The sequence below is a fragment of the Ptychodera flava genome, chromosome 4 (genome assembly GCF_041260155.1).
Source record: "Ptychodera flava strain L36383 chromosome 4, AS_Pfla_20210202, whole genome shotgun sequence".
Classification (NCBI taxonomy): domain Eukaryota; kingdom Metazoa; phylum Hemichordata; class Enteropneusta; family Ptychoderidae; genus Ptychodera; species Ptychodera flava.
Window position 1 is genome coordinate 35,398,404 of NC_091931.1, and position 27,708 is coordinate 35,426,111.

The 27,708-nt window shown below is 40.9% G+C and overlaps 4 protein-coding genes across 4 annotated transcripts; 3 read left to right on the forward strand and 1 right to left on the reverse strand.

The window, feature by feature from the left end:
- Window positions 1–4,215: 4,215 nt before the first annotated feature.
- LOC139131578 (dual serine/threonine and tyrosine protein kinase-like) lies at window positions 4,216–10,553 on the reverse strand. The gene is made up of 4 exons (XM_070697688.1): window positions 9,799–10,553; window positions 7,286–8,823; window positions 6,363–6,582; window positions 4,216–5,584 (listed from the first exon to the last, which is right to left on the reverse strand). The coding sequence occupies exons 1-4, from the start codon at window positions 10,450–10,452 to the stop codon at window positions 5,294–5,296; spliced, it is 2,703 nt and encodes a 900-aa protein (XP_070553789.1). The 5' UTR covers window positions 10,453–10,553; the 3' UTR covers window positions 4,216–5,293.
- A 656-nt stretch (window positions 10,554–11,209) lies between these two features.
- On the forward strand, window positions 11,210–14,801 carry LOC139131580 (bacterial dynamin-like protein). Its single transcript, XM_070697690.1, has 3 exons — window positions 11,210–11,370; window positions 12,645–13,333; window positions 13,926–14,801. Exons 1-3 carry the CDS (start codon window positions 11,343–11,345, stop codon window positions 14,799–14,801), a joined length of 1,593 nt encoding a protein of 530 aa, XP_070553791.1. The 5' UTR covers window positions 11,210–11,342.
- Window positions 14,802–14,935: 134 nt separating this feature from the next.
- LOC139131582 (uncharacterized) lies at window positions 14,936–18,493 on the forward strand. Its single transcript, XM_070697691.1, has 3 exons — window positions 14,936–15,353; window positions 15,685–15,938; window positions 16,427–18,493. The coding sequence occupies exons 1-3, from the start codon at window positions 15,341–15,343 to the stop codon at window positions 17,705–17,707; spliced, it is 1,548 nt and encodes a 515-aa protein (XP_070553792.1). The 5' UTR covers window positions 14,936–15,340; the 3' UTR covers window positions 17,708–18,493.
- Window positions 18,494–18,726: 233 nt separating this feature from the next.
- On the forward strand, window positions 18,727–26,931 carry LOC139131579 (dual serine/threonine and tyrosine protein kinase-like). The gene is made up of 4 exons (XM_070697689.1): window positions 18,727–20,902; window positions 22,798–24,200; window positions 24,774–24,999; window positions 25,443–26,931. Exons 1-4 carry the CDS (start codon window positions 20,228–20,230, stop codon window positions 25,854–25,856), a joined length of 2,718 nt encoding a protein of 905 aa, XP_070553790.1. The 5' UTR covers window positions 18,727–20,227; the 3' UTR covers window positions 25,857–26,931.
- Window positions 26,932–27,708: the final 777 nt, after the last annotated feature.

Genomic DNA, 27,708 nt, shown 5'->3' on the forward strand with positions numbered 1-27,708 from the left:
ACCGTTTAAGTGTTGAACTTTTTATCGAAAAATGTGTTGATTCCGGACCATTTCCAATATAATAACATAAATGCTATCAAACAAATATGATTATCATTTTGAAGAGCGACCATCTCTTTTGAATAATATGCTTACCACGTATACGATGCAAGCAATTATATTTGATAATAAAAGATACAAATCCTTCATCGAATGAACATTGTCATGGAATTCAGTTTTTTGAATTGTTCCAATCCATACAGCTTTCAATATTTAATCGACCTGTAGCTTAAATCAGACTGACGATTCCGGAGAGGCAATTTTTAACGAAACCAAACGTGTTTGCGATATGGCCACAGACACAATAAAGTATGAGGAAAACGTACACATCCGATGCATGCAAATCAAGAAAAGAAAATGTACAATTCACATGCGATAGACATCTTTTATAAATATTGCCCAGTCTTGAACACATATGAAGTTAATGAAAGTAAGTATGTATGTATGCATGAATGTATTGAAAGTATGTATGTATGTATGTATGTATGTATGTATGTATGTATGTATGTATGTATGTATGTATGTATGTATGTATGTATGTATGTTGCATGCATGTATGTATGTATGTATGAATGTATGTATATTTGTTTGTATGTGTACATGTATATGTGTCTATGTATGTATGCCATGTATATATATGTACATATATCAATGAATGTATATGTGTAGCTATCTAATATCTACTAAATTGTATCTGTGAGTGAATGAATGAATAAATAAATATGATTTACTGATTGATTTTAATTTTCATCCCTTAACTTTGACTTGTCTTTGACAGAAACGCCAATATCAATACAACAGGCTATTGAGGACAGATTAAGCTCCTGCTCTGTTAGACACGCGTCATGTAAAAAACCTCGTCACAAAATATACCATGCCCCTGCAGGGCATTAATGGCCCCTCCCTACTTTGTGTGAACGACAGCTGGGCCAGCAAGAAAGCTGTCCAGGGCAGCGTTAAATGCTTGTCATTCTGCAATAAATTGCGACACAGCGTGCCCGACCTATTCCAACGCACAAGATAACAATCTACATACAATTACCTTAGAGAGTGTGGAACCCCGCACTTCATGCAAATCACACTACGTTTGACCTCAGACTTCGGACACTCAAATTTTTACTGTACTCTTTTTGTCTACTACTTGTTTGGGCTAGCTTTGAAGCTCTTGGAGTAAATAAAGTTTCTAACTGCTTATTTTTATACAAATCGAAAATTGATTTTTGCCAATAGAGCTAGCACAGGGTAGGTGGCCATTTTGAATATCAAGTATCGTCACATTATTTTCTCAGGTACCAAATTTTGTACAGCGACCTCTGAATTGTATTATTGATTTTTAAAGGGAATGGTTTACAGTTTCCTTCCAGAAAGTTTTATCAAAAGTTAAAGTTTTTCGATTTCGAGGCGCATACTACCTGGTATGAACTTTGCGAAAATCCGACAACGAAATCATGATTGGAAACAACGCCCCGCCCCCACTCCATTTTTGGTCTTGGTGACTCAGGCGCTCTGATGGGGGCGCTAGGCTCCCGTCCGAAGAAGAGGGTCGGGGAAATTCCTGTCAGGTGACGATTGAGGTCACAAAGAGATTAAGTCAATCAGAGGCTGACGTTTTTCTCTCATCTCAGCGGCCATTGTCTTCTCTGGGAGGAAGTGTAGTGCCCCTCTCTAGGTCACCGAAACTACCGCAACAATTGATGAAGCAGGTTTAATTACATTGTCGACAGGTGTTAGAACACTTTGAATGACTCAAGCAAAAACGAGTGAGGAACCAATGTTAGACTTGTGGGAAAACGATCGATACAATAGTCTATTCAATGTTTCATCGAGAGAACGACCAGTCTATTCCAAAGGCAACAATGAGCGTTCTAATGACAACTTTCAAAGACCAAAATATGAACGTTTCATTTTTATGATTGCTAATTTTAAAATTAATTTTCCCTGCAGTTTTTTTATCAATATCCTCTCCTTCTTTTACGCCTGCACTCTTCATAACGTCATATTTCACAACTTTGAATTATTACTGAACTTAAACTGTGTAAAACAGAAGTAGAGTGCCAGTGCAGTACCGCATGTGATATACGGCTGGGCGACTGGAAACTCTCTCTCTCTCTCTCTCTCTCTCTCTCTCTCTCTCTCTCTCTCTCTCTCTCTCTCTCTCTCTCTCTCTCTCTCTCTCTCTCTCTCTCTCCCCGAACCAATTGCTTCCGCGTTTTATTTTATATCTACAACCCCTAAATTACAATCGCACAGCCCAAAGAACGAGACATCATGAAAGGCGCCCTCAAACAATGTCGACATTCACTCCACAATCTTCCTCAAGTGAAAATGAATGTTCTATAACGTACCGTTGTTATGTCAAAGAAAGCAATGAAAAAGGTAGCAGTGCTTTTATGAAAAAAAAGATAACGTGTGTAGATGAAATATACGTCAGCACCTAATTATATTTACGCCAGCAGCCAATTTTATTTTAAGTATCTATACATCGTTGATGAGGTCATTGGCGCAAAAGATGCTATTGAGTTAGCTGTAAGATTTATGAACATGTTCTGGCAAGAAACTTTCGTTCCTTGCTTTTGGTGCAATTCTACTAAACATTTCTCTTGTCTCCACTGAATGCTCAGTGAATCGGTTAACAAAGCACGAGATTGAGAGCATTTAAATACTGAGGCAAATTGAGTATATTCCGAATTGTGAGCGTCTGCCCTTGACTTGGTAACGATATGATACTTGCATGCACACTTTGTAACCTACATGTCTATTTTCGTACAACATGATCTAGAATGCGTTACACAAAATATATATTTTCCTATTACACAGTTTTTTTTATCTTGGGATTTTCCTTATAAACGCCCCATGCACGTGTTTAACTTTCAACGTTGACGGCACTAAAGCTTGGTACATGGTGAACGGTGCAGCAAAACAAAGTTATGTAGATTTGTTTTATTTGCGACTTTTTTTAACTTTAAAAAAAGGGTTGAGCGAAACATACAGAGCTCCAATTATAATTGTTTGTCCTTCACAGTATTTTTGTTATGTTTGTAACGTAAAGGTCCTTGTGCTGCTTCTAAAATCACGTAAAAGTGCCCGACCAGAAACCTTTCGGACACACTCTGTGTAATGTGCAACGTCCAATGTTACGTTAACAGGTGGATTGTAGTCAGGAAAAGAATACCTTGTATTTTGAACATTATTTCGGGAGAAGATTTAATTAATGCAGAGATCTTAAAATGTTATTGTTATTGTGTTTTTTAAAGATGGTGCAGAAGTGGAATTGAAGTCATTTCAACTTGTGACTTTCAAATTATTAAAGAAAAGATCGACTGTCATTCTTCTACTATCTGATCTTTTCTATATGCTTGGCTTCCCATTAATATTTTAAGTCTGGATTACGTATTTTGTAACTACCATAGCTAATTTAGCACAGCAAGTTCCCAAATTTATTTCGCAATGTTAACTTTTCCTTCCCTTTCCTTTTATTCGTTTATTTGATTCGTTTTTGGTTTGTTTGTCTTAGTTTCATAATTTTTGAAAATAAACCTGAACATTCAATTCGAAAGAAGTATTTCATTTTCATCGTTGAGGACGTTGTTCTGGCAGTAGCTGGATGAATGTAGTCGGTTTGGCTGAGCAAGGGGAGTCCTGGGTACCAAGGCCAAGGACCAGGATGAGGGAAAGAGAAGTAAAAGCTCAGGGAAACAATATTTTAACCATGTGAAAGTATGTGGCTTCCTACTAATGTATGTTCACTGAAACTGAAGGCTATTGAGTGGGTGGACATTTTTGAAAATTACGAACCCTTTCCCTGTGCTTTGTAAAAAGAGGCTTGAACCAATTTTTGATGCCACCCTCCTCAGATTTTGCCCGCCCACCCCGGCCGTAAAAACTGAACGCCCCCTTAGGATGGCAGGGTAGGAATCAGGTGTCAGAAAAGCTGCTATGACGAAAACTCGATTTGTGTGAATGGCGATGGCGATGGTGATGTTAAAAGTTAGAATTATTGACACAAAACCGGGACTTTGACTTTGTAAGGTGTTCATCAACGCATTTGATAATGAAACGCAACAATGAAATGCATTGCCTAGAGGTATCAGTTATGGAAAACTCGATGTAGTACTTGAAGCAAAAATTAGAACCATGCTATTTGGCATTAATTCGTCAGTAAACACACACACACGCTTGTCAGCATAAACGTATACATTTTTATTTCCATGAATATCAACAGTTTATGAATATTGACCGATAATCTCATTTTATTCAAAGCACAGAAGACTCCGAGTCTCTCATTCTTTTACAAAATTCCATTGACTATAGAACACAGGTCGTAAAATCATTTTTTCCTTTATTTGAAACAGATCTAGAAATAGATTGATAGACACGCAAATATGAACACGCCTTATACATTATGTGATTATTAAAATAACTTATTTCTGCGTAATGTTGGTCACCAAGCCCTCATGTGATTACAATATACATGTTTTTGAGCGAGACATGAACAACAATTGAGTGTATCGGGTTAGTTATAGGCTCAATAAAGAAATGAAACCAAATTTTAAAGGGAAATACATCACAATATAATCACAATTTCGCTTACGCTTTGAAGTCATGAAAAACATATAATGCTAGGTTTAAATTTAATTTAGGGTTTTTTTTTCATTGCTGTTTTAGAGTACGGTATCTTGTATTGTCCCTGAAAATTGCCTGTAGATAAAATTGTAGATACGAATTCAATGTATCTCAACCACAGTACCTCCACGGAAGGAATGCACCATATACCAGCGCATGCACACATGCATACATTCATGCTTACATACCTATATGCATGCATGCTTGCACACCTGCATGCATGCATGCATGCATGCATGCATGCATGCACATACATGCATTACATACACACATACATACACGCACACACACATACATACATACACATACATACATACATACATACATACATACATACATACATACATACATACATACATACATACATACATACATACATACATACATACATACATACATACATACATACATACATACATACATACATACATACATACATACATACATACATACATACATACATACATACATACATACATACATACATACATACATACATACATACATACATACATACATACATACATACATACATATACATACATACATACATACATACATACATACATACATACATACATACATACATACATACATACATACATACATACATACATACATTACTACTTTTCTAACCATTGAAATCTCTCAATATAGCCTGCAGTTCAAAAATTATATCTCTGATAGTGATCTTGTTGCGCCAGGCAACGCACCTGTCGATTAATTTCGACACTCTTCCATCGCATTCTTTTGGTTTTCGAATGCGAAGCGATCCAGTCGGGTTCCCTTCGATTGTCTCGCCGCCATGTAGCCAAAGCAACAACTCTCCTATTTGCTGGATGTCGAAGTTTGCAGCCTGTCCGTGAAGAGCTTCGTACTTGCCTTTACAAATGTTGATCTTCGCCCTGTTATCGGCGGTTATCTGAAATAACCCAAAACTTAAGAAGTTTTTACGAGGCATTTCCAATAGAGACGTTAAACAGACTGTTCGCTTAAAACTAATCGAAAGTGGTGTCAATCACTTGGCAGACGTAAAGAACGCGCAATTTTTTATTGCTATGGGACCTGTTTCTGTGCTCGACTGACAACACCGGAAAAACAGCTGATGGGCCTGGAGGATGACTCGGTCCTTTGCGGAAGTTGCTGAGGAGGGGCAATTCGTGATGCCGGTGAGGGCAGTGGGAAACTTTGATAAGAGGATATATAGTTGGAGGCTTTCTGGAAGTGGTAAGTGAGAGAGAACTAGTTAAGGCAAGGGGAAATTTTTTAACTCGTAGAGGAAGGGGAGTTGCTAATAGCTTTCACTTCCTCTTCCAAAGTTTGACTTTGTTGAAATATCTTTGAATAATATTTGCATTTAACATATATTTATTTATAGTATTCATTTTCGCGAAATAGGCTTTCAGAATCTCACGTTTCCGTTTCCCTTAACCACCAGACAAACTGATGAATCATTCAACTCGCATAAGACTTTCGACTGGATAAATTGTACTTTAGATTCAAAACGCATCATTAGCAGAATTTCCCTTTTTTTCTTGGAACGAATTCTCAAAACAAATCAGGTATTTATATAGGGCGTTCACGAAACATAAAGATGAAAGTAATGTTCGGTCGATAAGTTAAGAACACATGCTAATGTGATGTTGAGAAGTACTGAACACATAAATATAAAAGAGCGAAATAATTATGTGGTCACCTACCAGTATGTTATTCGCTTTCAGATCACGGTAAACGAAGTTTCTGGAGTGTATCACGTCGATTCCACGCACAACGTCTAAAGTTACCTCCAAACGTTGTCTAGGGGACAGATTAGCTTGATCAAGACTGGTTGCCGCTTTCTCCATGACGACATACAGGGACCAGCTTTCAGGCAACGACCAACCGTCAATTCCTGCAAAATATTCGCTTTCTCCACAGTTGCTGAAAAGGGAAAGAAAAACTTCAGCAAATAACTATGTGCCTCATGCACACACACGCACATACACATATACACACACGTTCACACATGCATAGATAGATAGATAGATAGATAGATAGATAGATAGATAGATAGATAGATAGATAGATAGATAGATAGATAGATAGATAGATACATACATACATACATACATACATACATACATACATACATACATACATACATACATACATACATACATACATACATACATACATACATACATAATTTTGCCAATTTGTCCGGAAATGTCATTGTGATATCACTTTTTGATGGTAATACTTCTTGGACTCTTTTGTGAAAGTCTCAAGAAAAATGACAGCATATATAATGACATTTTCCTGCATTGCCACATTGAAGACAATTGAAGACAGCTAACACTGTTCTACCCACTGGTAGTCATTGGTTTACAGGTTTAGCAGAGGCAAACAGTAAAAGGGTGAGAACATGGCATGTTTTTCCGCTGCCGCATAGTTGTACTCTGAAACACATTTTTATCTCCGGCCTCGGAAAACAATTTAGCCGCTCGGGTAATAAATGGCCACTGTAGCCCTCATTACCATGTTACAGACGGTCAAAATTCAGGTCGTTTTAGCGTAGGCTGTAAGATTAAAACTACTTTTGCCAACGTATACAGGTGTAAGAAGAAAGTATATTAACACTTACAAAGCATAGTACAGGTTGGTTATACCATGTTTGCATTCTTCCTGACTTCCTTGAAAGACACGTACGACGTATTTGTCCGGGTCGGTCAACTGCCATCCCTCTGCTAGGTTGTGTATGGCACTGTGCTTACCGCGATGTAATATCTCTCCTAGTATCGGCTTGCCTTTCGTAATAGCATACTTCAGAGCTCGATTTCTGACGTCTATTTGCGCTAGTTCCCAAATAACCTTTGACCTTATGGCTTCAAGGTGTTCCAGATGTTGTACTTGAACTTCTGTTTTCAGCCAGTCGATTTTCTTTAGCGATTCTCCGAACAGTCGATGATTGTGGGACATCGCCTCTCGACAGGAGCTGACAATACTGAGGGCGATTTCATTCGTGTCCAACTTCGAGATCAGATGCCTGGCCACATCTTGCTTCTGGTCATTGTTCAGACGACGCTGACCGACGTAATCCTCGTAGAACATCCGTGCTGTGCCTACCATCGGCAAGACGGCGTACGTGCGTTGAAGAGCTGTCGACAGCGCAGATTTCACCGCCCTCAACAACGAGAAAACGAGCCCTGCGAGTGATTTGCGAGTCTGGTCTCTGCATTGCGTAGTTTCCGCGCCAAAGAACTGGTAGGCAGTATCTAAATTTCTCTTCAAAGTCGGATTGTCCAAAACATCCATGGTTTCGATAATGAAAGGCCACACGGCGGAAGCAACGTCGTTCTCGAGTAAACTTTCAAGATCCTCTTCGACTTTACGAAAAACCTTGTTCACAATATAATTGCGTATCTCATAACAAAAGGCGTGTAATTTTGAAAATTTTTGATCTTCTAAAATGTGTTTTTCGAACTGCTCGGTAATATCGGGACATTTCAAGAAATGGTCGTACGCGATAACTTTCTGCAGTTTCAGTCTTTTTGCCATGTTCATCGTATCTTCTTCGATAAGCGTCACAGCGCCGCTTACGATAGCTTTTATCCGATCTGTTTTACTGTCAACGGCCTCTACGAGCTGTTCAAATAGTCTCTCCTCCGAACTGCTTGCATCCTCTAAAGCTTTGGTCATTTCCATACCTTCTTCCTCGATGCCCCTCTGCTTGCTTGAAAACGAGTAGAAGCATCTTGAGTGGCATTCCTCCAGCTTCTCGATCGCCTTCAGCACCAGTTTGTTAAAGTGCGCTCTCAAGAAAAGCATTACGTCTTCTTTGAACGTCTCGAAGTTTCTGATGTACTCGTTACTTCCAAGATCTCCTTCCTCCGGATTGGATTGACTCTGACGTCTCGCCTTTCTGACTTCTCTCACAGAAATAGCATGGTATACTTCCTTGCTAGAGCGCTCATCCAGCAGGCAGCAATCACTAAGCTCTCCGCGGACTCTCACGCCCATGTTCGTACTCCGAGCTACGGTGGGTGCATCTTCTTCGTCCGATTCTTCGTCGCTTCCCCGATCCATTTCCTTTGCCCTTGTATCTACATCGACCTTGTTGCACACGTAGACAATGCGCGTGTCGAGGCACTTCTCTTTGAAAAACTGAATGCTAGCCATGTCCTGTGACGTGAGAGAAGAAATCAATTGTTGAACATATTTTCGACCATTGTGCCACTATCTACTGATAAAAAAACTGATGATTTGTTTCATTGAGCCGTTTAACAGCGCGGAAAGTTAATATCTGTACTTAGAAATCCAAGGGAATGCACAAGTCTAACAAATTTAAATAAAAACGTGAGGCGCTCTCGGAGTAATTTCAAAAAGAGTGACAGCAAGTCGCGTAGGTTTCTAAAGAAGTCACAAGAGAGAGAGAGAGAGAGAGAGAGAGAGAGAGATGAGAGGAGAGAGAGAGAGAGAGAGAGAGAGAGAGAGAGGTAAAGCCGCATCATGTCTGTGGCCAGTCCTTTCAAAATGTGTGTGAATCATCAATCTGGTAACTTAAAGTCAGAGAAAAATGAGTAAAATCTTGACAATTAGCTGTGACTATTTTTATTTAGTTTCAAGTGTTTTGTTCTGTTCGCACAATACAGTTTCCTGTTCAGTTCCTCATGACGTCCCTTTCACAGCCTGTACGAGTGCGTGTAATATTTGACATATTGTCGGTACCATAATTATTGTCCTGACTAAAAGTCAATTTCTAGGGAATAACACTATGTCGTGTACAAGGTTTTGCTCCAAGTGCTAAAACATTTGGTATTTAATAAAGAAAACATAGCAAGTTACTGTTACTGTGACTTTTTAAAGTATGTTTCTTTTCCTATTTCAGGTGAAGTCTCCGTTATATGATCTGACCGGTACGGAAATAATATACTTCGAACCCAAGACTCAGATCAACAAATAACTGGTTGTCAGTTTGAATAGTGTAGGTAGTCTTGAGTCAGTAGCCAAGTGACCATTCGTCAATTAGAAGTAACTTATTTATCCATTAGTTTATAAATCTAGACATCAGCCTTTTCGTCAAAACCACATGTATCCCTCTCAATGTGAAGATTATTGTTACAAAAGACATGCGGTGAAATATGAAAACCAACTTACCGACGATCGTAGACTGTTCTTACCATCAATCACATAAATCAATACTGGAATAGATGTAGCTTTTGTAAATTCCTGGACCACTTGATCTAAAGTTTCATTCTCATTTTTACCCGGAGAGTCGACTATCTGAACGCCACACTGAAGGAGGGGATGATCAAGCCCTACTTCAACCATTTGTTTCACCAACTCCTTGTCCTCTCGGTCCTCTTCCTTCAGCACGGCAAGTCTTCTTAAAGTCTGTCTATCGTGCTTTTCACCCTGCTTTGTTCCCTGTAACTGCAGCTTCGAATCCTCCACCGCGGTCCCATCGAAGTTGACCAGAATCGCGTGCGGATCTTTCGAGTACTTGACGCGGACGACACGGGAAGTACATGGACTGTCAGCCGCAGGCATTACCCATTGATCCAGCAGTGCGTTTATCAATGAACTCTTGCCGCAGTTTCTTTCTCCGGTCACAGCAATCACGGAGGTCTGTTCAAGTGTTTCCCTGATCTCGATGTCTTCGTCTTCGAGAATGAGCTTCTGGGCGATAGGTGTCTCAAGTAGCTGTTCTATCAGGTGCTGCAATGCCTCGGTGTAGCTAATGGTTTCGTTGATTTTCCTCTTCTTTTCTATGTGGCTTGCAAAAGTATCGTCAACCCGGTCGGTAGCCATTTTGAATGCTACACCCACTCGCTATCATCGTCTGAGATCTCTGCGCTTCGAAGGCAAACCTAAGCTACGTCACGCGTATCGTATGCGGAAATGTAAATTCACAAGCTCTGCCCAGACAAACAAATCTATCTTGACTACAAGTACAAGTGTCTCCCTTGCATGCTCAATTAATATACCCTGTAGAAGTAGCATTCTTCTATAAAAATACCCCGACTTAAACACTTCAATCAGTAATATACAGTCTTCTATATGATCAGCCTCTGGAAACAGAAATATGCCAGCTTGTAAAGACATTAAAAGGGGCTAACTAATTATCTTTTAGAAATCGCAAACTTCTTGAAGCTAAATTTTAATGTTTCCCAGTTTTAAATGGAGAGTTTTAGCTCAAGCACTGGCAGAAAAGGTTTCCCGTAAATTTTTTCTGTACTTACAAGACTAGTCATGGTCAATCTGCGAGTATCACCCGACAAGCGCCCTCACACTCGAAACGCATGTCGATAACATAATTTATGCATTGGGTTGACGGACGGGAAATTCCCGATTTTGTCCCTTTCATATCACATGACATGTCCCAACGTGTTCGTGTCTGTCAACGATATCAATCAATCTTGATTGACCTAAATAACAATCGACTTGAAATATTTAATTTTGAATAGGGGCGTCTGCGAGAGGGCTGGGCCGAAGCCGGGCGAAGTCCTTGCTCTAATATGGCTGGTCTTTCAAGATACTATCCACTCGTTACCTAGGGAGTTCAGTTTGGCTATTTCACAAGCAAGAATCGCCCTGTGAACCAACCTGGCTGCCCTGCTTGTTGAAAGCTTCGAGTATTTCTCCATATCAAGAAAAGCTGGTGTGCAAGCTGTCTGAGTGACTCAAATTTATCAAGGACAATGGCCGAGTGCGGAGTATCAGTACGAGGTAAAGTGTCAGGTATTCAGGGGGCTGTACTGGGCATCCCTTTGGAGTGACTCATAGTCGCTTGTGGTGTAAATCTTTGACAGTCCTGATTACATAGACTGTGGACTGTCCAGCGCATACCTAACTACAAGCGACTGTTTGATGACGGACAAGCATTTCTAGTGCAGAAAGAGTCGTACTTCACCGCCTAGTTTTCAAACACTGTTCGTTGCTTTACTTGCCTCGTAAATATTTGTCCCCCGCTTTCAGGTTATTAAGCGATTAACCGTTCGCAAACTGCAACCATTTCGGACTTCTGACAAAAATAAACACGGCTACTAGTGCCGTAATTTGTTCAGTAAAGAAGTCAGTTGTCCAAATCAACACAAAATGCATCAAGTTGAGTTTCTTATAGTACTCTAGCCCTCTCCATACGTTGAAAGCTACTTATTGGTTCAGACAGAGGGAAGTGTATCACCCACTGATATGTTTAGTGCCAGAATACATTTATTAGGGTTGGTGCTTAACGGAGCTCTGTGGTGCTAGCTGCGGAGGGAAGCATGTAGGACCAGTAGATATAACGACTTGAAGGGTCACTTTACTAAATTGAAAGAATTAAATTGCAGTAGGCTAATCTTTTACCTATGATAGAATATCTTCTGCCATTTCATGTTGAAGTTAAGCATTACAAGCTAGTTGCGTTTCGATGATAAGTATATTTTTACTCAGCTAAATTATTTGATGAAGGTCTACATAAAACACTTGCAGTGTTTCTTCGCCCCAATACAGGCTGTAGATCGAGGGCTCTGCAGCAGGGATACCAGAAATTATAACAGAAGCTTATGAATTGTGTTAAATCTAATGTCCAGACTCAACTGTCGGGGGTTTGCCAAAGCCCTATGTTTCTTTTATCAAACCGAATCATGTTGCCATCATATTACAATCGAGTGAAAAGAAAGACATGAGAAATCTTTGCAAACTAATTTTTAAAGGGATATAGTCGTCGGAACCGCGCTCAAAGGTCGTGTGGGGCCCATAGAGCAATGTAAACACTGTATCCAAGGTACGATGGTGATTGATGAAAGTTAAAACATGTCTGTCCTAATCTACATCGTATACTTTAAATGTTGCAGCTATGATGATGGAGTACATCTAGATATCGTGCACAAAATACATTGTTTGTAAACAAGAAACTCGCACAGGCGCAGTTCCGACGACTGTTTCCCTTAAAAGATTAACTTGGCTGAGACGAATCGCCATCCTCCTGTAAACGAATTTTCTTATTTTGATCGCAGGGGGTCAAGATGACGATACGGTCAGTATAATGAGTACTCTCCAAAATGAAAGCCAGTCTCTCGACGAATTTCACAGAACATTTAAGGATTTCCAGTCACTTAAAGAGATTTTAAGAGCAGCATACGAAGACTCTGCAGGATGCTTTGCATCAATATCAAAAACTGTCGAAAAGAGAAAGAGAGATGAGCTGAGCTTTTCTCTCCTGTCGACCGAAGACACGAGGGCGATAGAGCGGGTTTTCAACCAAGACGCCACAATTCTCATTCTTGGCCAGACAAACTGTGGCAAGAGTTCGCTAGCAAATGAACTGCTCGGGGGCAGGTACCTCCCAACGTCAGAAATCCCCTGCACCTCCAGAATCGTCAACCTCAAGTACAGCGAGGAAGAGTATGTAAGAATCGTGGACAGCAAAGACGAGGAGTTAAAGCGTGACCCCTTAGGTCACAATCAGCGAATTTCGAAGGAGTATATCGTGGTTTCTGAGAAAGAAAGAGTTAAACTTGACGCTGTGAAAACGGTCGTGGAAGTAGGTCTCAAGAATCCCCTCCTCCAGTCTGGTGTAAGACTGGTCGATGCTCCAGGACTCTGTGAGAATGATGCCCTTGACAAAGTTGTACAAGAGTGTGTAAAAGGCGTATTACAACTGATCATCTACGTCATTGACGGTAACTATGGGCTAAGACTTGAGGTGAGTAATATAATGTGCGTTGAAAATGCACAACAAAGTGAAAAAGTTATGTTTCATTCAAAGGTTATTTCTATGACAACAAGATGATTCCTTGGTCACATATGTGAAAACCCCATATTTGATCAAAGGTGACAAGAGAAATTTGAGTAAATGTACCTCCATTTCTGTCAGTCTTTTTCTGGCATTGTTGCATTCTTAGTTTTAGTGTCACTCTGTTGTCCAAACAGTAACCATATCACAGCTGTCACTGTAATCCTTTTGGGCTTCATGAGCCAAAACTTATTAAATTTATTTTGCAAGATCCCCTTACCGTCTACAAAATGCATTTTCGTCGTACCTCAATACAGCTTGAATGTGCGTAACGGTCTCATGTTATTGTTGACAGCTGAGATCTCAGTCTGGACTGGAGTTCATTTTTCAATTCTAATACGGTATTCTATATAGAACATTGTGTTGGTAAGGCTGATATTCGTATTTCATCATAATTGAGGCAGGAAATTCAGAAAAATGCATGGCTGTTTTACAGATCAAAAATGACAAAAAACATTGACTCAAACAGTAAATATTAATCGAATAGTTTCTATCATTTCAGGATCGTAGGATTCTCGGATCGCTCTATGACGTGGCTCCGGAGTTGTCCATCTTTTACATATGCAACAAAATCGAGAGTCATAGATCTGCAAGAGAGATGGACCAAGGTTCCGACGAGAGCAGCAGCGAGGACGAGGAAAGCGAGGAGAAGGCAATGAATCGGAAGAGGGAGGGCGTTTTTCGGGACTTGGTTGACAGTGGATTCGTGAGCAGCAGCGAAGCCCTGGAAAAGTGCAGGTACTATCACTCCATATCGACACGCGAAATTCGGAAATCGAGGAAACTCCGGAAAGTCAATGAATACAGCAAAGGGTTTGACTTCATGAAACGGGATTTCCTGTTCTTCGCGGGACAAATGTTGAAGGGGCACCTGTCTCACGCCGCAGGACGTCTGCTGCAAGCGCAAATACACTGCTTCGATTTCTTTGTCGCCCGTGCTCTACGATCGGGGTCAAAAAAACACGACAGGTTCGCCGAGGTTAGCAAAGCGATAGCAGACATTAAAAGCAAACAGGAACAGCTCAAGAAGGACTCAAAGTCATTACTTCGTAAAAGCAAGGATGATATCCAAGAACTGATGAAGAAATCGACTCATAATGTGAGAGATAGCATTTTAAAGACAGCAAGAGACATGGAATACATGTCAATAAAAGTTGGGGACACTGTTGGGAGAAACGAGTTGATTGATCAGCTGGAAAAGCAAGTACAGCGTTTGGTCATCATGAAAGTCACGCATGCAGTTCTTGAAGAAATAGGTCCAAAAGTCAGCTGGTTGGCAGAAAAGATGACGAGAAAGTGCGCAAGAAAAACTGAAACCGTACACCACGGTGAACCAGACGACGTTTTCGGGCATCCAATCTTTACTGTCGAACACTAACGCCCTGACGTCAGACCCAACTCTTGCCACACATCTCAGTTCGAGCCACCTGTCATGGCATGTCGCACAGACTTGGATGAGGAAATTTGCAAAGACGCTAACCACGTCGTACGCCATAGGGGTCAAAGTTGACGCCGACTGGAGGGAGCAGGTCGCCAAGGAAACTCTGAGGGACTTCGACACGAGGGCGACGACAGAAGCGGTGTGCCATCAGATTGAGGTCAAAATAGATCAGTTTTACCTGGACCTGGACCGTGAGTTAGACCGTGTAAGAATCTTGAATGAATTCAGCAAAATGCAAGAAGAGGACACCGCGGTAGTGGCGAAATCTCTCTCCCCATCTCTTTGTCTTGCTCTTTGTAGGACCCAGGGCATACTCACCGATCTCAAACACGACCTCAAACAAACTTACGTCATCAAAAATGGAAAGAGGACAGAAATCTACGAATGCAGTGGTTGGAAAGGGGACTATACGTCTGTGTGTATTCGAAGGCCTAAAAAACCAACCGACGAGACTGAAAAAAGAATAGCTGTTCTGTATGCTATCTCGAGGTATTCACTTTTTTACGCCATGTTTACGTTTTTTCGAGAAACTTTCCATTATCTCGGTACATGTACAGCCTTTGCGTCTTTCCATTTTGGGTAATTAGGAACATCATTAAAAGAAATAATTGCATTTTGATTATTTTGCTTCTCTAGTATGAGAAGAATCTACAGCGAGTCGGAAACGGTTTACACATTACTTATTTCTGTATTTCCAGTAATTGCTCTACATTAGAACACATCGCACTCACTTGCCTAAAATGAAAGCACGATTTAGTGTTTGTCTTTGCCAACTACGTATGAGCACTTCAGTGAAAGTGATACCGTTTGTATTTTTCAGACACCTGCCGCATTCTTCACACATCTTGCCAGTTTTATCGGTCATCAATTGTAATTTTGGTGAAGATGTCAGGACAGCCTTCGTCGTTCCCACGCAGGGAAAGTGACCTGTGGACTGCGCTTAATAGTGAACGCAAATCCGATGACTTCACTTTTGAAAAGCGACTGGGCATCGCAAATGATGTGGCTCACGGATGCAGGTTTTTGACTTCTCAAGGAATTCCTGCGACAGATCTACGGGTTACTAATGTCATCGTGAGTAAACATTGCTGTATATGTCACTAACACCAAAGATAAGGAAAGACTGCAAATAGTTGACGTAAAGAGTTTCATACTGAATGCAAGCAGATAGTTAAGATGCTGATACAAACAGTATACTTCTCAGAGGAACTGTTTCTTATTCATGAATAATATTGATATTGATCACAATAATAATAATTATTATTATTTAAGCTTATTTATTTATTTATTTATTATTTATTTATTTATTTATTTATTTATTTATTTATTTTGTCATGACAAATCGTGGTTGATAAATCCGGTATTCTTCAGTCATAGAATCATCAATATTGACGAGTGCCGTCTGATTTGCTGGTTCATACCAGTCAAAGGAATCATGTTTTGCATTTGCATAAACTTTAAAATATACCAAAAATTTGCAAGTATGATAATTCACACGCAAGTAAAAAATGTCATATAATATTATCACTATACATTTCTTATTTCTGTCCATTTATTTTTAGCTCAAAAGAGAAAACGACATATTCCGGGCTGAGATAAACATAATCAAGCCGACAGATTATGATGTGCCATATCCAGATAGGAAACCCCCATTTCACATCGCCCCTGAACTTTACAGTCAGAAAGACAGCGATGCCGCTGACACCAAGGCCAATAGGAGTGACATCTACGCGTTTGGTATCTTGCTGTGGTGGTTATTGCACGGAGAGTACTCTCGACCATCGTATGCTCAGACGACTGAAATGATTAAAACAGCGGTTACAAAACAAAATAAAAATCCCCTCAGTGACGAAGAGAAGAAAGTCACGAAAAGATTAAAAGTCTACAGGAAGCGACTGACTGACTGCTGGTCCGCGTGTCGGCCATCTTGGAACGATATCGTCTCTTGGTTTGACCCTTCGGGAGGTTCAGGTTCAGCTACAACACATCTGAGTGATATGGGACCAGTGACTGAAAGTGATGATCAGGGAGCGGGACGCGCGGAGATGAAGGCAGCGATTTCAGCCGCAGGGAAACCGAGAGGTGAAAGGCCGGATACGGAAAGCAGTGGTCCTGAGAGTGATGATTTGCCAGCAGATCCGAGTAGTATCGTACTAGACATTGAAAGTGATACGCCGGCGATCAAGAGTGGTTCAAAAAACCAGGGCACTGCTACAGACGAGACTTACACCGGTACCTACACAGAGGGAAGAGGTTCCCCAGAGAGGGATAGCAGTACCCACAAGAAGGAAAGCGGTACCATAGAGATGAGTATTGATGCCCAGCAGAAAGGAAGTGGCAAGCCAGAGGATGGTGCACAAACAAAGGGAAGGGTTATCCCAGAGGAGGACTGTAGTACCCCAGATATGAGTGTCGGTATGCAGAAGAAAAGAAAGAAGGGAGGCGGTCACCCACATGTAGATACCGGTACCAAATTGAATGAGTGGAGTACCTCAGAGATGGGGTCTGGTACCAAAAAGAAGGAGAGTGTAGCATCGGAGAAGAAGAGTGGTGCAAAAAAGAAGGGAAAGAGTGGTGCAAATAAGGAGGGCGGTAACAAAAATAAAAATGGTGATGCTGTAGAGGTGGAAAGTGCCGCCAGAGTGACAGGAACTGGCGATACCCGAGCGACACGTAGTGGTACCCACGGCAGTGTTGAGGGGTCATCTCCAAAGACCCATATTACAGAGAAGCAAGCAAAGAAACTCCAAAGGGGTACAGCGGCTAAAGAGAGGGGCGTTGATGACGCAACTGAGACGACTGTTCATGCCAAAAAAAAACCGATGATGGAAACAGCAGTTTAGGCGCAATGGCAATCACGCTATACAGATTTTGAAGAATAGGCCCATATAATTGTACAGCTAGGAACACGTACCACAGAGAGATAAGTCCACAGTATCAGAAAGTTTGGCATTTTTATAAACGGTCCAGGAATTGATTTTTAGCAGAAACTTCACTATTTACACGTACATTCCATCCCCCTATAAAACATCAAAGTGATTTCAATGATGTATTGAACTGCATGCGTCATCACTACTCAACGTAAGCTAGCTGACCATAGCTGTTCTCTGCTGTTACATGTCTAAACTACCAAATGTGCCGAAGTAGTATAATTTAAGACGTCGGACAGTGCCTATCATGTGACGAATACACCAACCTCTCAGAAAGTCGGGCTTGCCAAGGCATTTTAGAAAAGCAAACATCTTCTATTTCAATAAAAGCTGTGTAAAATTCAACATAAATGGACTTCAACAAACTGATCTCGTACCAAGGGACCGCCTGTGCAGTTTTAACAGAAATGACCGCCCGGAAAATTCGTGTCGCACATGAATGGCTGAAACTTTCTGAAATAAGAATATTTTGTAAGACTGTTAGAAGTATGTACCCTCCCCGCAAATACTGAAAATGAGGCATGTAAACAAATATTTGTGTCCCTCCCCTTGCCCAGGATTTTGCCTGCTTTGTCACCTACACATTTTTATTTCAAATATAGATGCCTTAAACACCGACATGCTCGGTCATAACTGCACTTAGCTGTCTCAGCTAATTAGTATTTTGGAATAAAGATTGTCAGTCTTGTAACATTCAAATATGGCTGTGTACTTAATTTACTGGCATGATCTGTTCTGTCACTTGAGAGGAAAAAATATCACATTGACGCAAAATACTATGCATATGAAGCTATACCCGGTGCTCGTTTTTCAAATGCTATATAGATGTATGAAGTCCATTCACCGGAGTAACGCTCCGCTGAAGAATAGCATACCAGGTATTTTATATTGAATGCGAAAGGGGCGTATACACTTCTGACATGCCGTGCCTTGCACGTGACCTCGTAACAGCCACTTCACTGCGGTGTCGGGTCACTATCGTGTGGTGAAGGTGAGTTCCAATAAATGTAGAAAATCGTGAAAACGCCCATTTTTTCTACCTGACCACCCTTGCTATGCGTGTAACTACTTCACAATAAAGCTTGGCACTGTAAGATGAATATATCGAATATACCACAATGATGCATGAGCGAACAAAGTCTAGATTTTATTCAAACATGCAGTCTACGAGAATAAAGCAATCAAAGATGGCAGTGACATAATCTATTATTTCGCACGATTTGAAGTTCAATTTCAATTGAAAGTGTAGACAATTAAACTATTACAACAGAGACACACAAACAAATTTCAAATGCATGTACTGTTGTATGTATGTATGTATGTATGTATGTATGTATGCACATATTTCACATATTTAATTATGTAAATACGCAAGTATCTACGTTTTTAGGGGCGCCTTGCTTCCTATCTTGCAAGCTAGCTATTGCATATGCATCCTAGAATTAAATATATCTGTGCATGTATCTAGCATTTTACCCATTGATATCTGCACTCCCATGTCCACTCATATATCCACACAAATACACCAAAACACTGTTCACATGTGAGTGACCTCGTAAAAATCCCTGAATGATGTAATGAGATTGTATAATTTAGGAAGTAAAACTAATATTCATTTTTAATGTGGTAAGATATGTTACAGTAATAACTGGCTGTGCCGCAACTTGAATAATCTCGACATAAACCTCTCACATATTTTTCGAAAGGTTGGTTCCGCGTTCTGTTGCAACATAGCAACAAGACCGGTCTGTACAAACACTGAACACTGAACGAACAAGCACAATGGCCACGTCTCGCAACGTCACTCTTTTCAGTCGCGTTTTAATATAGCTCGATCAAAATATCATGTCGTTTGCCTGCCTTATAAAGAATGGTATCGTGGCAAAGCTTTGGTTGAAAGACTACTACACTTTGCTTTCATTTCAACAAATTCGCTATCGCATGCTCTATTTTCCCCACCTGACCCAGATACCATCGAGCCAATCGCAATGAAACAGTCTGATAACAATCACGAGTCTGCCTTATGAGTGTTTGTCACACCCTCGAACGATCATGCACTGACGAAACGATCGTTTGCACATGCGCGTGTATCTGGAGCCTTTAACATGGTTGTTGATGACAGCAGGTTGTGCTACAAATAGGCTGTGCCGTGTTCAATACGTGGAAACGAACCCGGGGATTTCCATATCCCTCGCAGAGTCATCACATTCCTCGATAGTCTGCAAACAATAGACTTTTAATATATCATACCGTCAAGGGTTTGAGTATAAAGTGCCTTTGTCGTTATTTCAGATAAGAAGTGGTGAGAGGAACACGACAGGTATTGTACTAGACACTGTTAAATTCTGAGTTATCAAAGACTCCATTGCCCGACAACAGTTCCGGGTAGAGTACGGGTTTGCTGTTCGAGGTGCGTTTTGTCTTTCATAAAATATGGCGACCGTAGGGCTGGAACTGAGGGGTGACTCCGAAGTTGACGTGCTGAAAGATGCCTTCTCGGAGTACGCCAAGAACTCCGATGAGTTGCAACGGCTGAAAGAGAAGACAGTCAAGTTTTATGAGGAGATTGAACGTCATCTGTCCCCAAGTGTGCGGCAGGAGATGAAAGAAAGTAAGGTCACGTTACTCGATGAGAAAGAACGGCGGAAAATCGACGCTGTAAGACAGAAGCCAAGCTTAATCTTTGTCGGACAGACGAACTCCGGCAAGAGCTCGTTGATCAACCTCATTCTCGGAGGGACGTACGTGGCGGCCAGAGAAACCCCGTGCACGGCCAGGTTGGTGAAGTTGGTCAGCGCACAAGGCAGAAAACAAGTTGCTAAGGTGGTGACGGAAAATGGTGAAGTGCAGTTCGAGAAAGAAATAAAGAAACGAATGATACCGCGTGAAATCATCGAACTGAAGGAAGACAGACGCGAGAAAAAATCAGTCACTTCGTACGTGCATGCGCAAGTTAACAACGAATTTCTGGACAGCGGCATTGAGATCATAGACTCCCCTGGTCTGCAGGAAAATGAGGTGATGGACAACATGGTTCTTGGACAGCTCAGCAAGATCATACCTTTTGTGGTGTATGTACTGGATGGCAAAAATCAACTGACCAATCAGGTAAGTCTGATGAAACATATCGTTGGTTATCAATGTATTTTTCACTCTCACTTGGTTATTTAACATATGACAGTCATGACGTCATTTACCAAAAGATTATCAAAATGTGTTTTCAAAATCTTTAGTACAACATATGCTGATCAAATTGTTGATTAAATGCTCAGATGCTCGGTAATCGGCTTGCCAACTCCGCCTTTACCTAATAAACCCGCGTTGATTTGTTCACAGGTGAATTCTGGTCCGGACTAGAGTTCAAGTGTAAACAATAACAGTGCGTTTTACACGTACAGACGTTGTATTTACAGGCTAAATATTCTGTGTTTCGAGATGTTTTGGGAGTAGAATAAGAACTTGGTATTGACACACAAAACAAAAATGGTGAAAAAATCAGCAAAGTTTACAGCTGCTGGCCCTTTAAGTTCAGGAAGTCGCACATGAAATTATATCCACGGCCAACATTCGCACATATGCAAGTTTGACTGGTGCCTGCCGCCCTCTACTCTTTGTGTCCATTAATTTTCCTCCCTCTCAATGACTAAATTTCAACACGTGATCAAGCCCTAGATCATGCATAACAAAATTCTTGCATGAACAACATCCTTTGTCGCTCCCTCTTCATAAATGTAAAAAAGCAAACGCCTATCATGAAATTCGTGCCACATCGAGTATGTCAGTGCATAGCATAACACCTAAAGCCTACTCCCTTATCGTCTGGAACACCGACCAATTTCAAGGATTGCTAACTTTCCTTGTAATAATACCACATACCTTTGTTTATCTCCCAACACACGAATTACACATAGTGATAGGTAATGTGTATACATTGATATACGCTAGAGTGTCTGGATGTATGTATATATGCATGAATGCCAGTATATAATACATATTTATCATACCAGTATATTGATGGTGCAAATACAGCGATCTGATTGGTTGAGACGCGAAAAGAACCGTGGTATATTGGCGATATACCACGGCCGGCATACACGCGAGCTCTCAACTTGAGCAAAAATCCATTTATGACGTTGCGTGCCATAATTTCAATATACAGGCTGTTATGATATAATAGCAATAAATCACACCCAGCGACGGTATACCACGAGATTTTGACCAGTTCACGACATATATGCACAAGCGATAGCGAGTGCATATATGTCGTGAACTGGTCAAAATCTCGTGGTATACCGTCGCTGGGTGTGCTTTATTGCTTAACTATTAGATGCATCCTAGGTTTGTTTTGAATACATTATACATAAAGGTAGGCAAAGGTATACAAAGAACGTTTATCTGTGTTAAGGTTGGTGACTACGCAAAGGTTAAAATGTCATTTTTTTATAATTGCCTGTGTTGAATTACCGTCTTCTTTAGATACACTGTGCAGAAATACATACTTCCCGTTGATTTTGCGGCGTTCACGCTATACTTTACGGCGAATTTCAGCTGCTAGGGAACTGACCAAGAACGAAGCATCGTTATTTCTTGCAGTGAATACTGAAACATTCCGTTACAATGCCTTTAGATTGTATGAAGAAAAATGTACATTGATGACAACGCGCTTAAAAATCTGCCGAGTCAGCTTTTTTCTGGGGTTGTTTCGCACGGATAATCTTATACCATATATAACATACATTTTTCGAGATGAATTCTCATTCTAATACTTTTGTTAATACCTCAAGAAAAAATGACAATAACACAAGTATGCTTTCTTGCATTTCTAAATGCGAACCAATGGAATTGGTTGATACTGCCCTACCCATGATCCTCTATGTATGGTAATTAAGTTTGGAAAGTCGATGGCCAGAGTGTACTTGCATTGCTTGAGTCGCAACATTCTTGAATCAATATTCATTTTCCAGATGAACAAAATATTTCTATGTTTCTTTCATTGTAAACAGGACAGGGAGGACATCAAGAGAATTCAGCAAAAAACAGACGCAACCATCTTCTATGTCGTCACCAAAGTTGACAAAGATGAGGACGAGGACGACGACGACGAAGAAGAAGACGAGATGGACGTCGTCATCGAAAAGAAAACCCGCGCCTACAACAGTCTAGTCAGGGAAGGTTTCCTTCCGGGAAGAGAGAGAATGGAAGATTGTAAACTGTTTCACGGTATATCAAGCTGGCGTGTCAAAGAATACCGCAAGTCGGGAGACAGAGATAAGCAAGTTTTCATGGATGATTACGATCGATTCCGTAGATGTATGTGTGAGTTCGTGTACGAGCAACTGAGCGCTGTCACAACGAGCGCCAGCACGGTGCTTCTGGCTTCGCACTCCAAATGTCTGGACTTCTTCATCGGTCGAGCCAACCAATCAAAGACGAGACCGAAGGAGCTGACTCAGCTGCTCGAAGAATGCAGCGATAAAGAAAGCAGAATCCACCATAGGATGATGGGAAGAGTCAGTAACCGGAAGGGCGCACTCGAAAAAACAATCGCCAGAAACATCGAAAACCAAAAATCCGACATCTTGTCAAGCGCAAAGTCATTCAAATTCAAAGATATAGACATCTCGAGAGAAGGCCTGGTCAAGAGTGATGAGATGGCCAAGCGGTGTACGGAGCAAATCGAAAGTTTGGTGATTTCCATGCTGACTACCAATATCACAGCTTGCCTGAGCAAGGAGTTCGGAGAAGAAGACAGCATCATGGGAGACCTGGCCTTGGCTGTGAAAGAGCTTGAGGACTTTGACCCAGATGCAGAGTTCTCACTTTCTGAGCTCCTCAGACAATGTACAATGGCATCTTACAAGGTCGAGAACGCCATAACACTTGAAAAGGCAAAGTGGGGATCAGCAATGAGAAATCTCTTCCGAAATACTCTAAACGCCTTCAGACATCCAATCAGCGCCATGAGGGGACAGCAGCGCGTCGATGATAAGTGGAAGAAATCGGTGGCCGAGGACATCCTGGGACGCGTCAACGCAAAGGCCATTGCAGAGAAAGTGATAACGCAAGGCAAAGATCATCTGCACGCGTGTCACTTCAAGTTCTTGGAGGCTGCCAAGGACCTACAGCGAGTCCTGAAGATAGCCTTCCAGACGGGAGACAAAGAGAGGGCCAGCATACGGCAGATCGCCCCAAAACTCGCGCGCATGGAGTTGGCTACCCATTCGATTCGAGACACTTGCATGTACGGCGTGCCTCAGCCCGGCAGACTGATAGGAAGAGGAAGCCAGGGAGATGTCTATGAGTGCGGCAGATTTATGAAGAATGAACTCTGCGTGATGAAAGTCATCGACATGGAGCGCAAAATCAACGATCCTGATGACCTGTCTTTGGAAGTCCACTATTCAAGGTACTTTCGATTGTATAATAAAACTTCTGGTGAAAAGGAGATACAACGCTGCATCTGTGTGAATAAAAGATAAAACAACAAATCTGATTACAGGATAAAAAACGTACATTCGGGATACGTTTGATTACAACATATTGACGAAGGGTTGGACTCTAAACCCTTGGCTGTTTTTTGTTTATTTGTTTGTTTATTGGTTTTCCCGAGGTTCCTTTGTGTGTATCCTGAATATTCGATTTTTTATGCCGAAAATCCGGTTTGTTGTGTTATCTGTCCTGCACGCAATATTTGTGTCCGATAACCATTGGCCCACATGCTGGTAAAAGTATAAAGTGGACTGAGCATGCGCCAGAAATGACAGCAACTCGATAAGCCCGTACTATATACCTATAAGTGAAAAGAAATTCCTGGAGGAAAGTTTGCCATGCGTAAACTAGTAGGGTAGTTATTGATCCATACACACACACTGACACTCATACACATGTAGAACTCACAATCAAGCTTGTGAACAAAAATCTAACTGCAGTGCCAATGAAATGTTGATGCATTTCAACCCTGTATTTTCCGTTCCCTTAGGAAACTTGGACAGAACGACAGAATCCTGCCGCTTTACGCAAGTATACTACATCAGGGATTTCTATTCTTGGTGACTCCACAGATGAAATGGGATCTCATGAAAGCGCTGCCCCACAAGAAAAGCTTTGGCGAGCGACTGCAGATCGCCATAGAAGTTGCCAAGGCCATACGGTTCCTCCACAGCGAGGGCATCGTCCACAGGGATATCAAGACAGAGAACGTGTTGGTAAGTCACCCTAACCCTGGGAAAGCAGGCCAAAGGTCATTTTTGATATGAAAGCCAATTTTACAACCCACATTTCATACAGCAATCTTGGAGAATCGGCCCACCTGTCTTTGATGGCAATGTGCCATCATGACTAAATTAATGATTAACCCACATATTTAGATATGTTGTTTTACTGATCCTTAGCTAGGTGTACAGCATTTGTCATTGGTGTAGCTGACCTTTGTCACTTGACACGGCATATACTAGCAAACTGCGAGACCCCATGTTCTAGAGTTTATCAGTGTAAAGTTTGCTTATCTTCAACCTGACAGCACGTCCATGTTGGACATTAGTTCCGATTTACAGAGTTTAATATTAATCGAAATCTTGTCACACATGCGTATCAGGTCCGTAACGACTTGCTAATTTAAGAAATTGCTTTTTTTCATTCTCCTTTAAAGCTTGGTGTTAGCGACGAAGTCAAGATAGCAGACTTTGGACTCTGCAAAGCCGAAGGCTTAATCACTGACTCGATCGTTGGTGCTCCAATAGCGATGCCACCGGAGGTCATCCGAGGCGAGGCACACGACAAATCCATCGATGTATACGCGTTTGGCATTCTGCTGTGGTTTATATGCGATGGGACAGGCACCTGTCCCAGGAACTATGCCCAGATCAGACGTCCCATGGACCTGATGTTTTTGTGCATGGACGGCCATCGACCTGAATGCAACTCCAAGTTCGACCAAAGCTGCTGGGCTCTGATGGAGAAGTGCTGGGATGGTGACGCAAGTCGTAGACCAACTTTCGATCAAATCGTTGAACAACTTATAAAAATTAAGTACAAAATAGCGGACAAGCGACGCAAGCCCTGATGGAAGCTAGACTTTCGTTAAAGCATTGAATAAGCCCCTGTGATCTAATATTCAATACACGACAAGCCTGGTACTTAAATATTTATCCTTCACCTAGACTGAATATCGTTAGCGAACATTTAACGATCAAGATTCAGGCCAAATCTTACTTCAAGTTGTAATAGCTTTCTAGTATTCAAGTAAAGGCCTGAGTGGCCGTAAAAGTCACACAAGGATTGTAAATTCAAGCAATACTAAAATGCCAATTATTAATTTGCAGGGTAGTGTACACGTATACAGAACAATTATTCCATCCATTACTTATTTCATTTTCATGTGGCCAACACATGTCAATGCTACTAATGTTGATTTTGGCTTGGTCAGCCGAGGTCGAAATGAGTAACTGTATTCGCTTGTATGAACAGTATAGCACATTAACCAAGGCAAATAATTTTTGTTCAATTTATGTATCCCGTGGCAAGTTGAGAACCGAACAATACTTGTTTCGATTGATCCGATGGTGCCAGTTTGAAAGCGAAAACTGAGATTATTGTCATGCTTTATTGTTAATAGTTTATATTATTTGCGTATAAGAATGAGATGTTCCATAGTTCTTACACAAGTGTAAATGGTTAGACATTCCATGTTCGATTCAACGAGCCTTTGTAGGCGGGGCAGATGTCGCGGGTGAAAGGTCAACTCGCCGTTGTAAGACATAATCCGCTGAATGACCAAAGGTCAATGTTTATCAGTGCGTTGCTATGGCACTTGTTGGTACCATAGTTTTGAAAACAAACTGCAAAATGATCAGTGCTATCTCATTCCACTCTATATGTGTGTCAAATATATCAAATTTGAAAGAAAAGAATTAATGGTGGGAGGCACAGCGGTGATAATCAATATCACGACCCGAAGAACTCTCCTCTCTGAATTGTCCTTCTACCTTTGTCAGCGTTTGGGGTGTTTTGTCGAAAATAGCGCTAAATCAGCCGCAAATACTTTGTACATTGTGATATTCCGGTATGCTTGATCAGCGGCCATTTTTTTTGTCATTACTTTTTGCAAGGAGAATAAATTTGATTGAAACTCTATGAAATCTGTGTGTAAACTAATCTGTTTCTGTGTCATTCAATAGCAACTTTTAACCGCTTTGTAAACATGTTGCTGGTTGCCTCCCAGCGCCAAGACCTCTTTGCATTATACATTGGCAGTTTGTCATTCCGCTCGATCTCGTGATAAGAGGTATAATGACGTCATGAAGACAGAGTGACCAGCTCTGACATTGATCTTGCTCGCACATTTTAAGAACACTGTGAGAGACACTTTCACGCTGTTGTGTTTTGTATTCTCAAAATACTTTGACATAATTCCACTTGTCGAGCTAAGGTATGTGCACGGAGATCTCGGCGTTATCCCGCCAAGCCAAAAATTTAGTATGGGACCAAACTTTTGAATTGAAACAGAAAATGTTTCCACTTTAAAGCGCGCTCAAGAAAAATTCTTTCAAGGCGTTACTTGTACTACCTGGACAAGATTGGGACAGTAACTCAGATAGAACAGACTAATATGTTTAGGAAAACGTTCGCATGACTTCGTTCTCTGGTAATCTATATACTCCTAGCTAGTGAAAATTGCCCATGATAAGTTTTAGAATCTGAAATAAACATTGCCCGGGAATTATTAATAGTGAACTACGTTTTAGTTATTACAGATCTTGTAAGAGTGACCAAGCATTGGTAAATATTATACATGTAAATAGATAAATTAAAAAATATGCTTAGGCTACATGTATAAATAAATGTACGTATTTATGTGTGTTGTAAATCGCATGTTTGAATTTGCAGTATATTTGTAAGTAGGCAGGAAGGTAGGT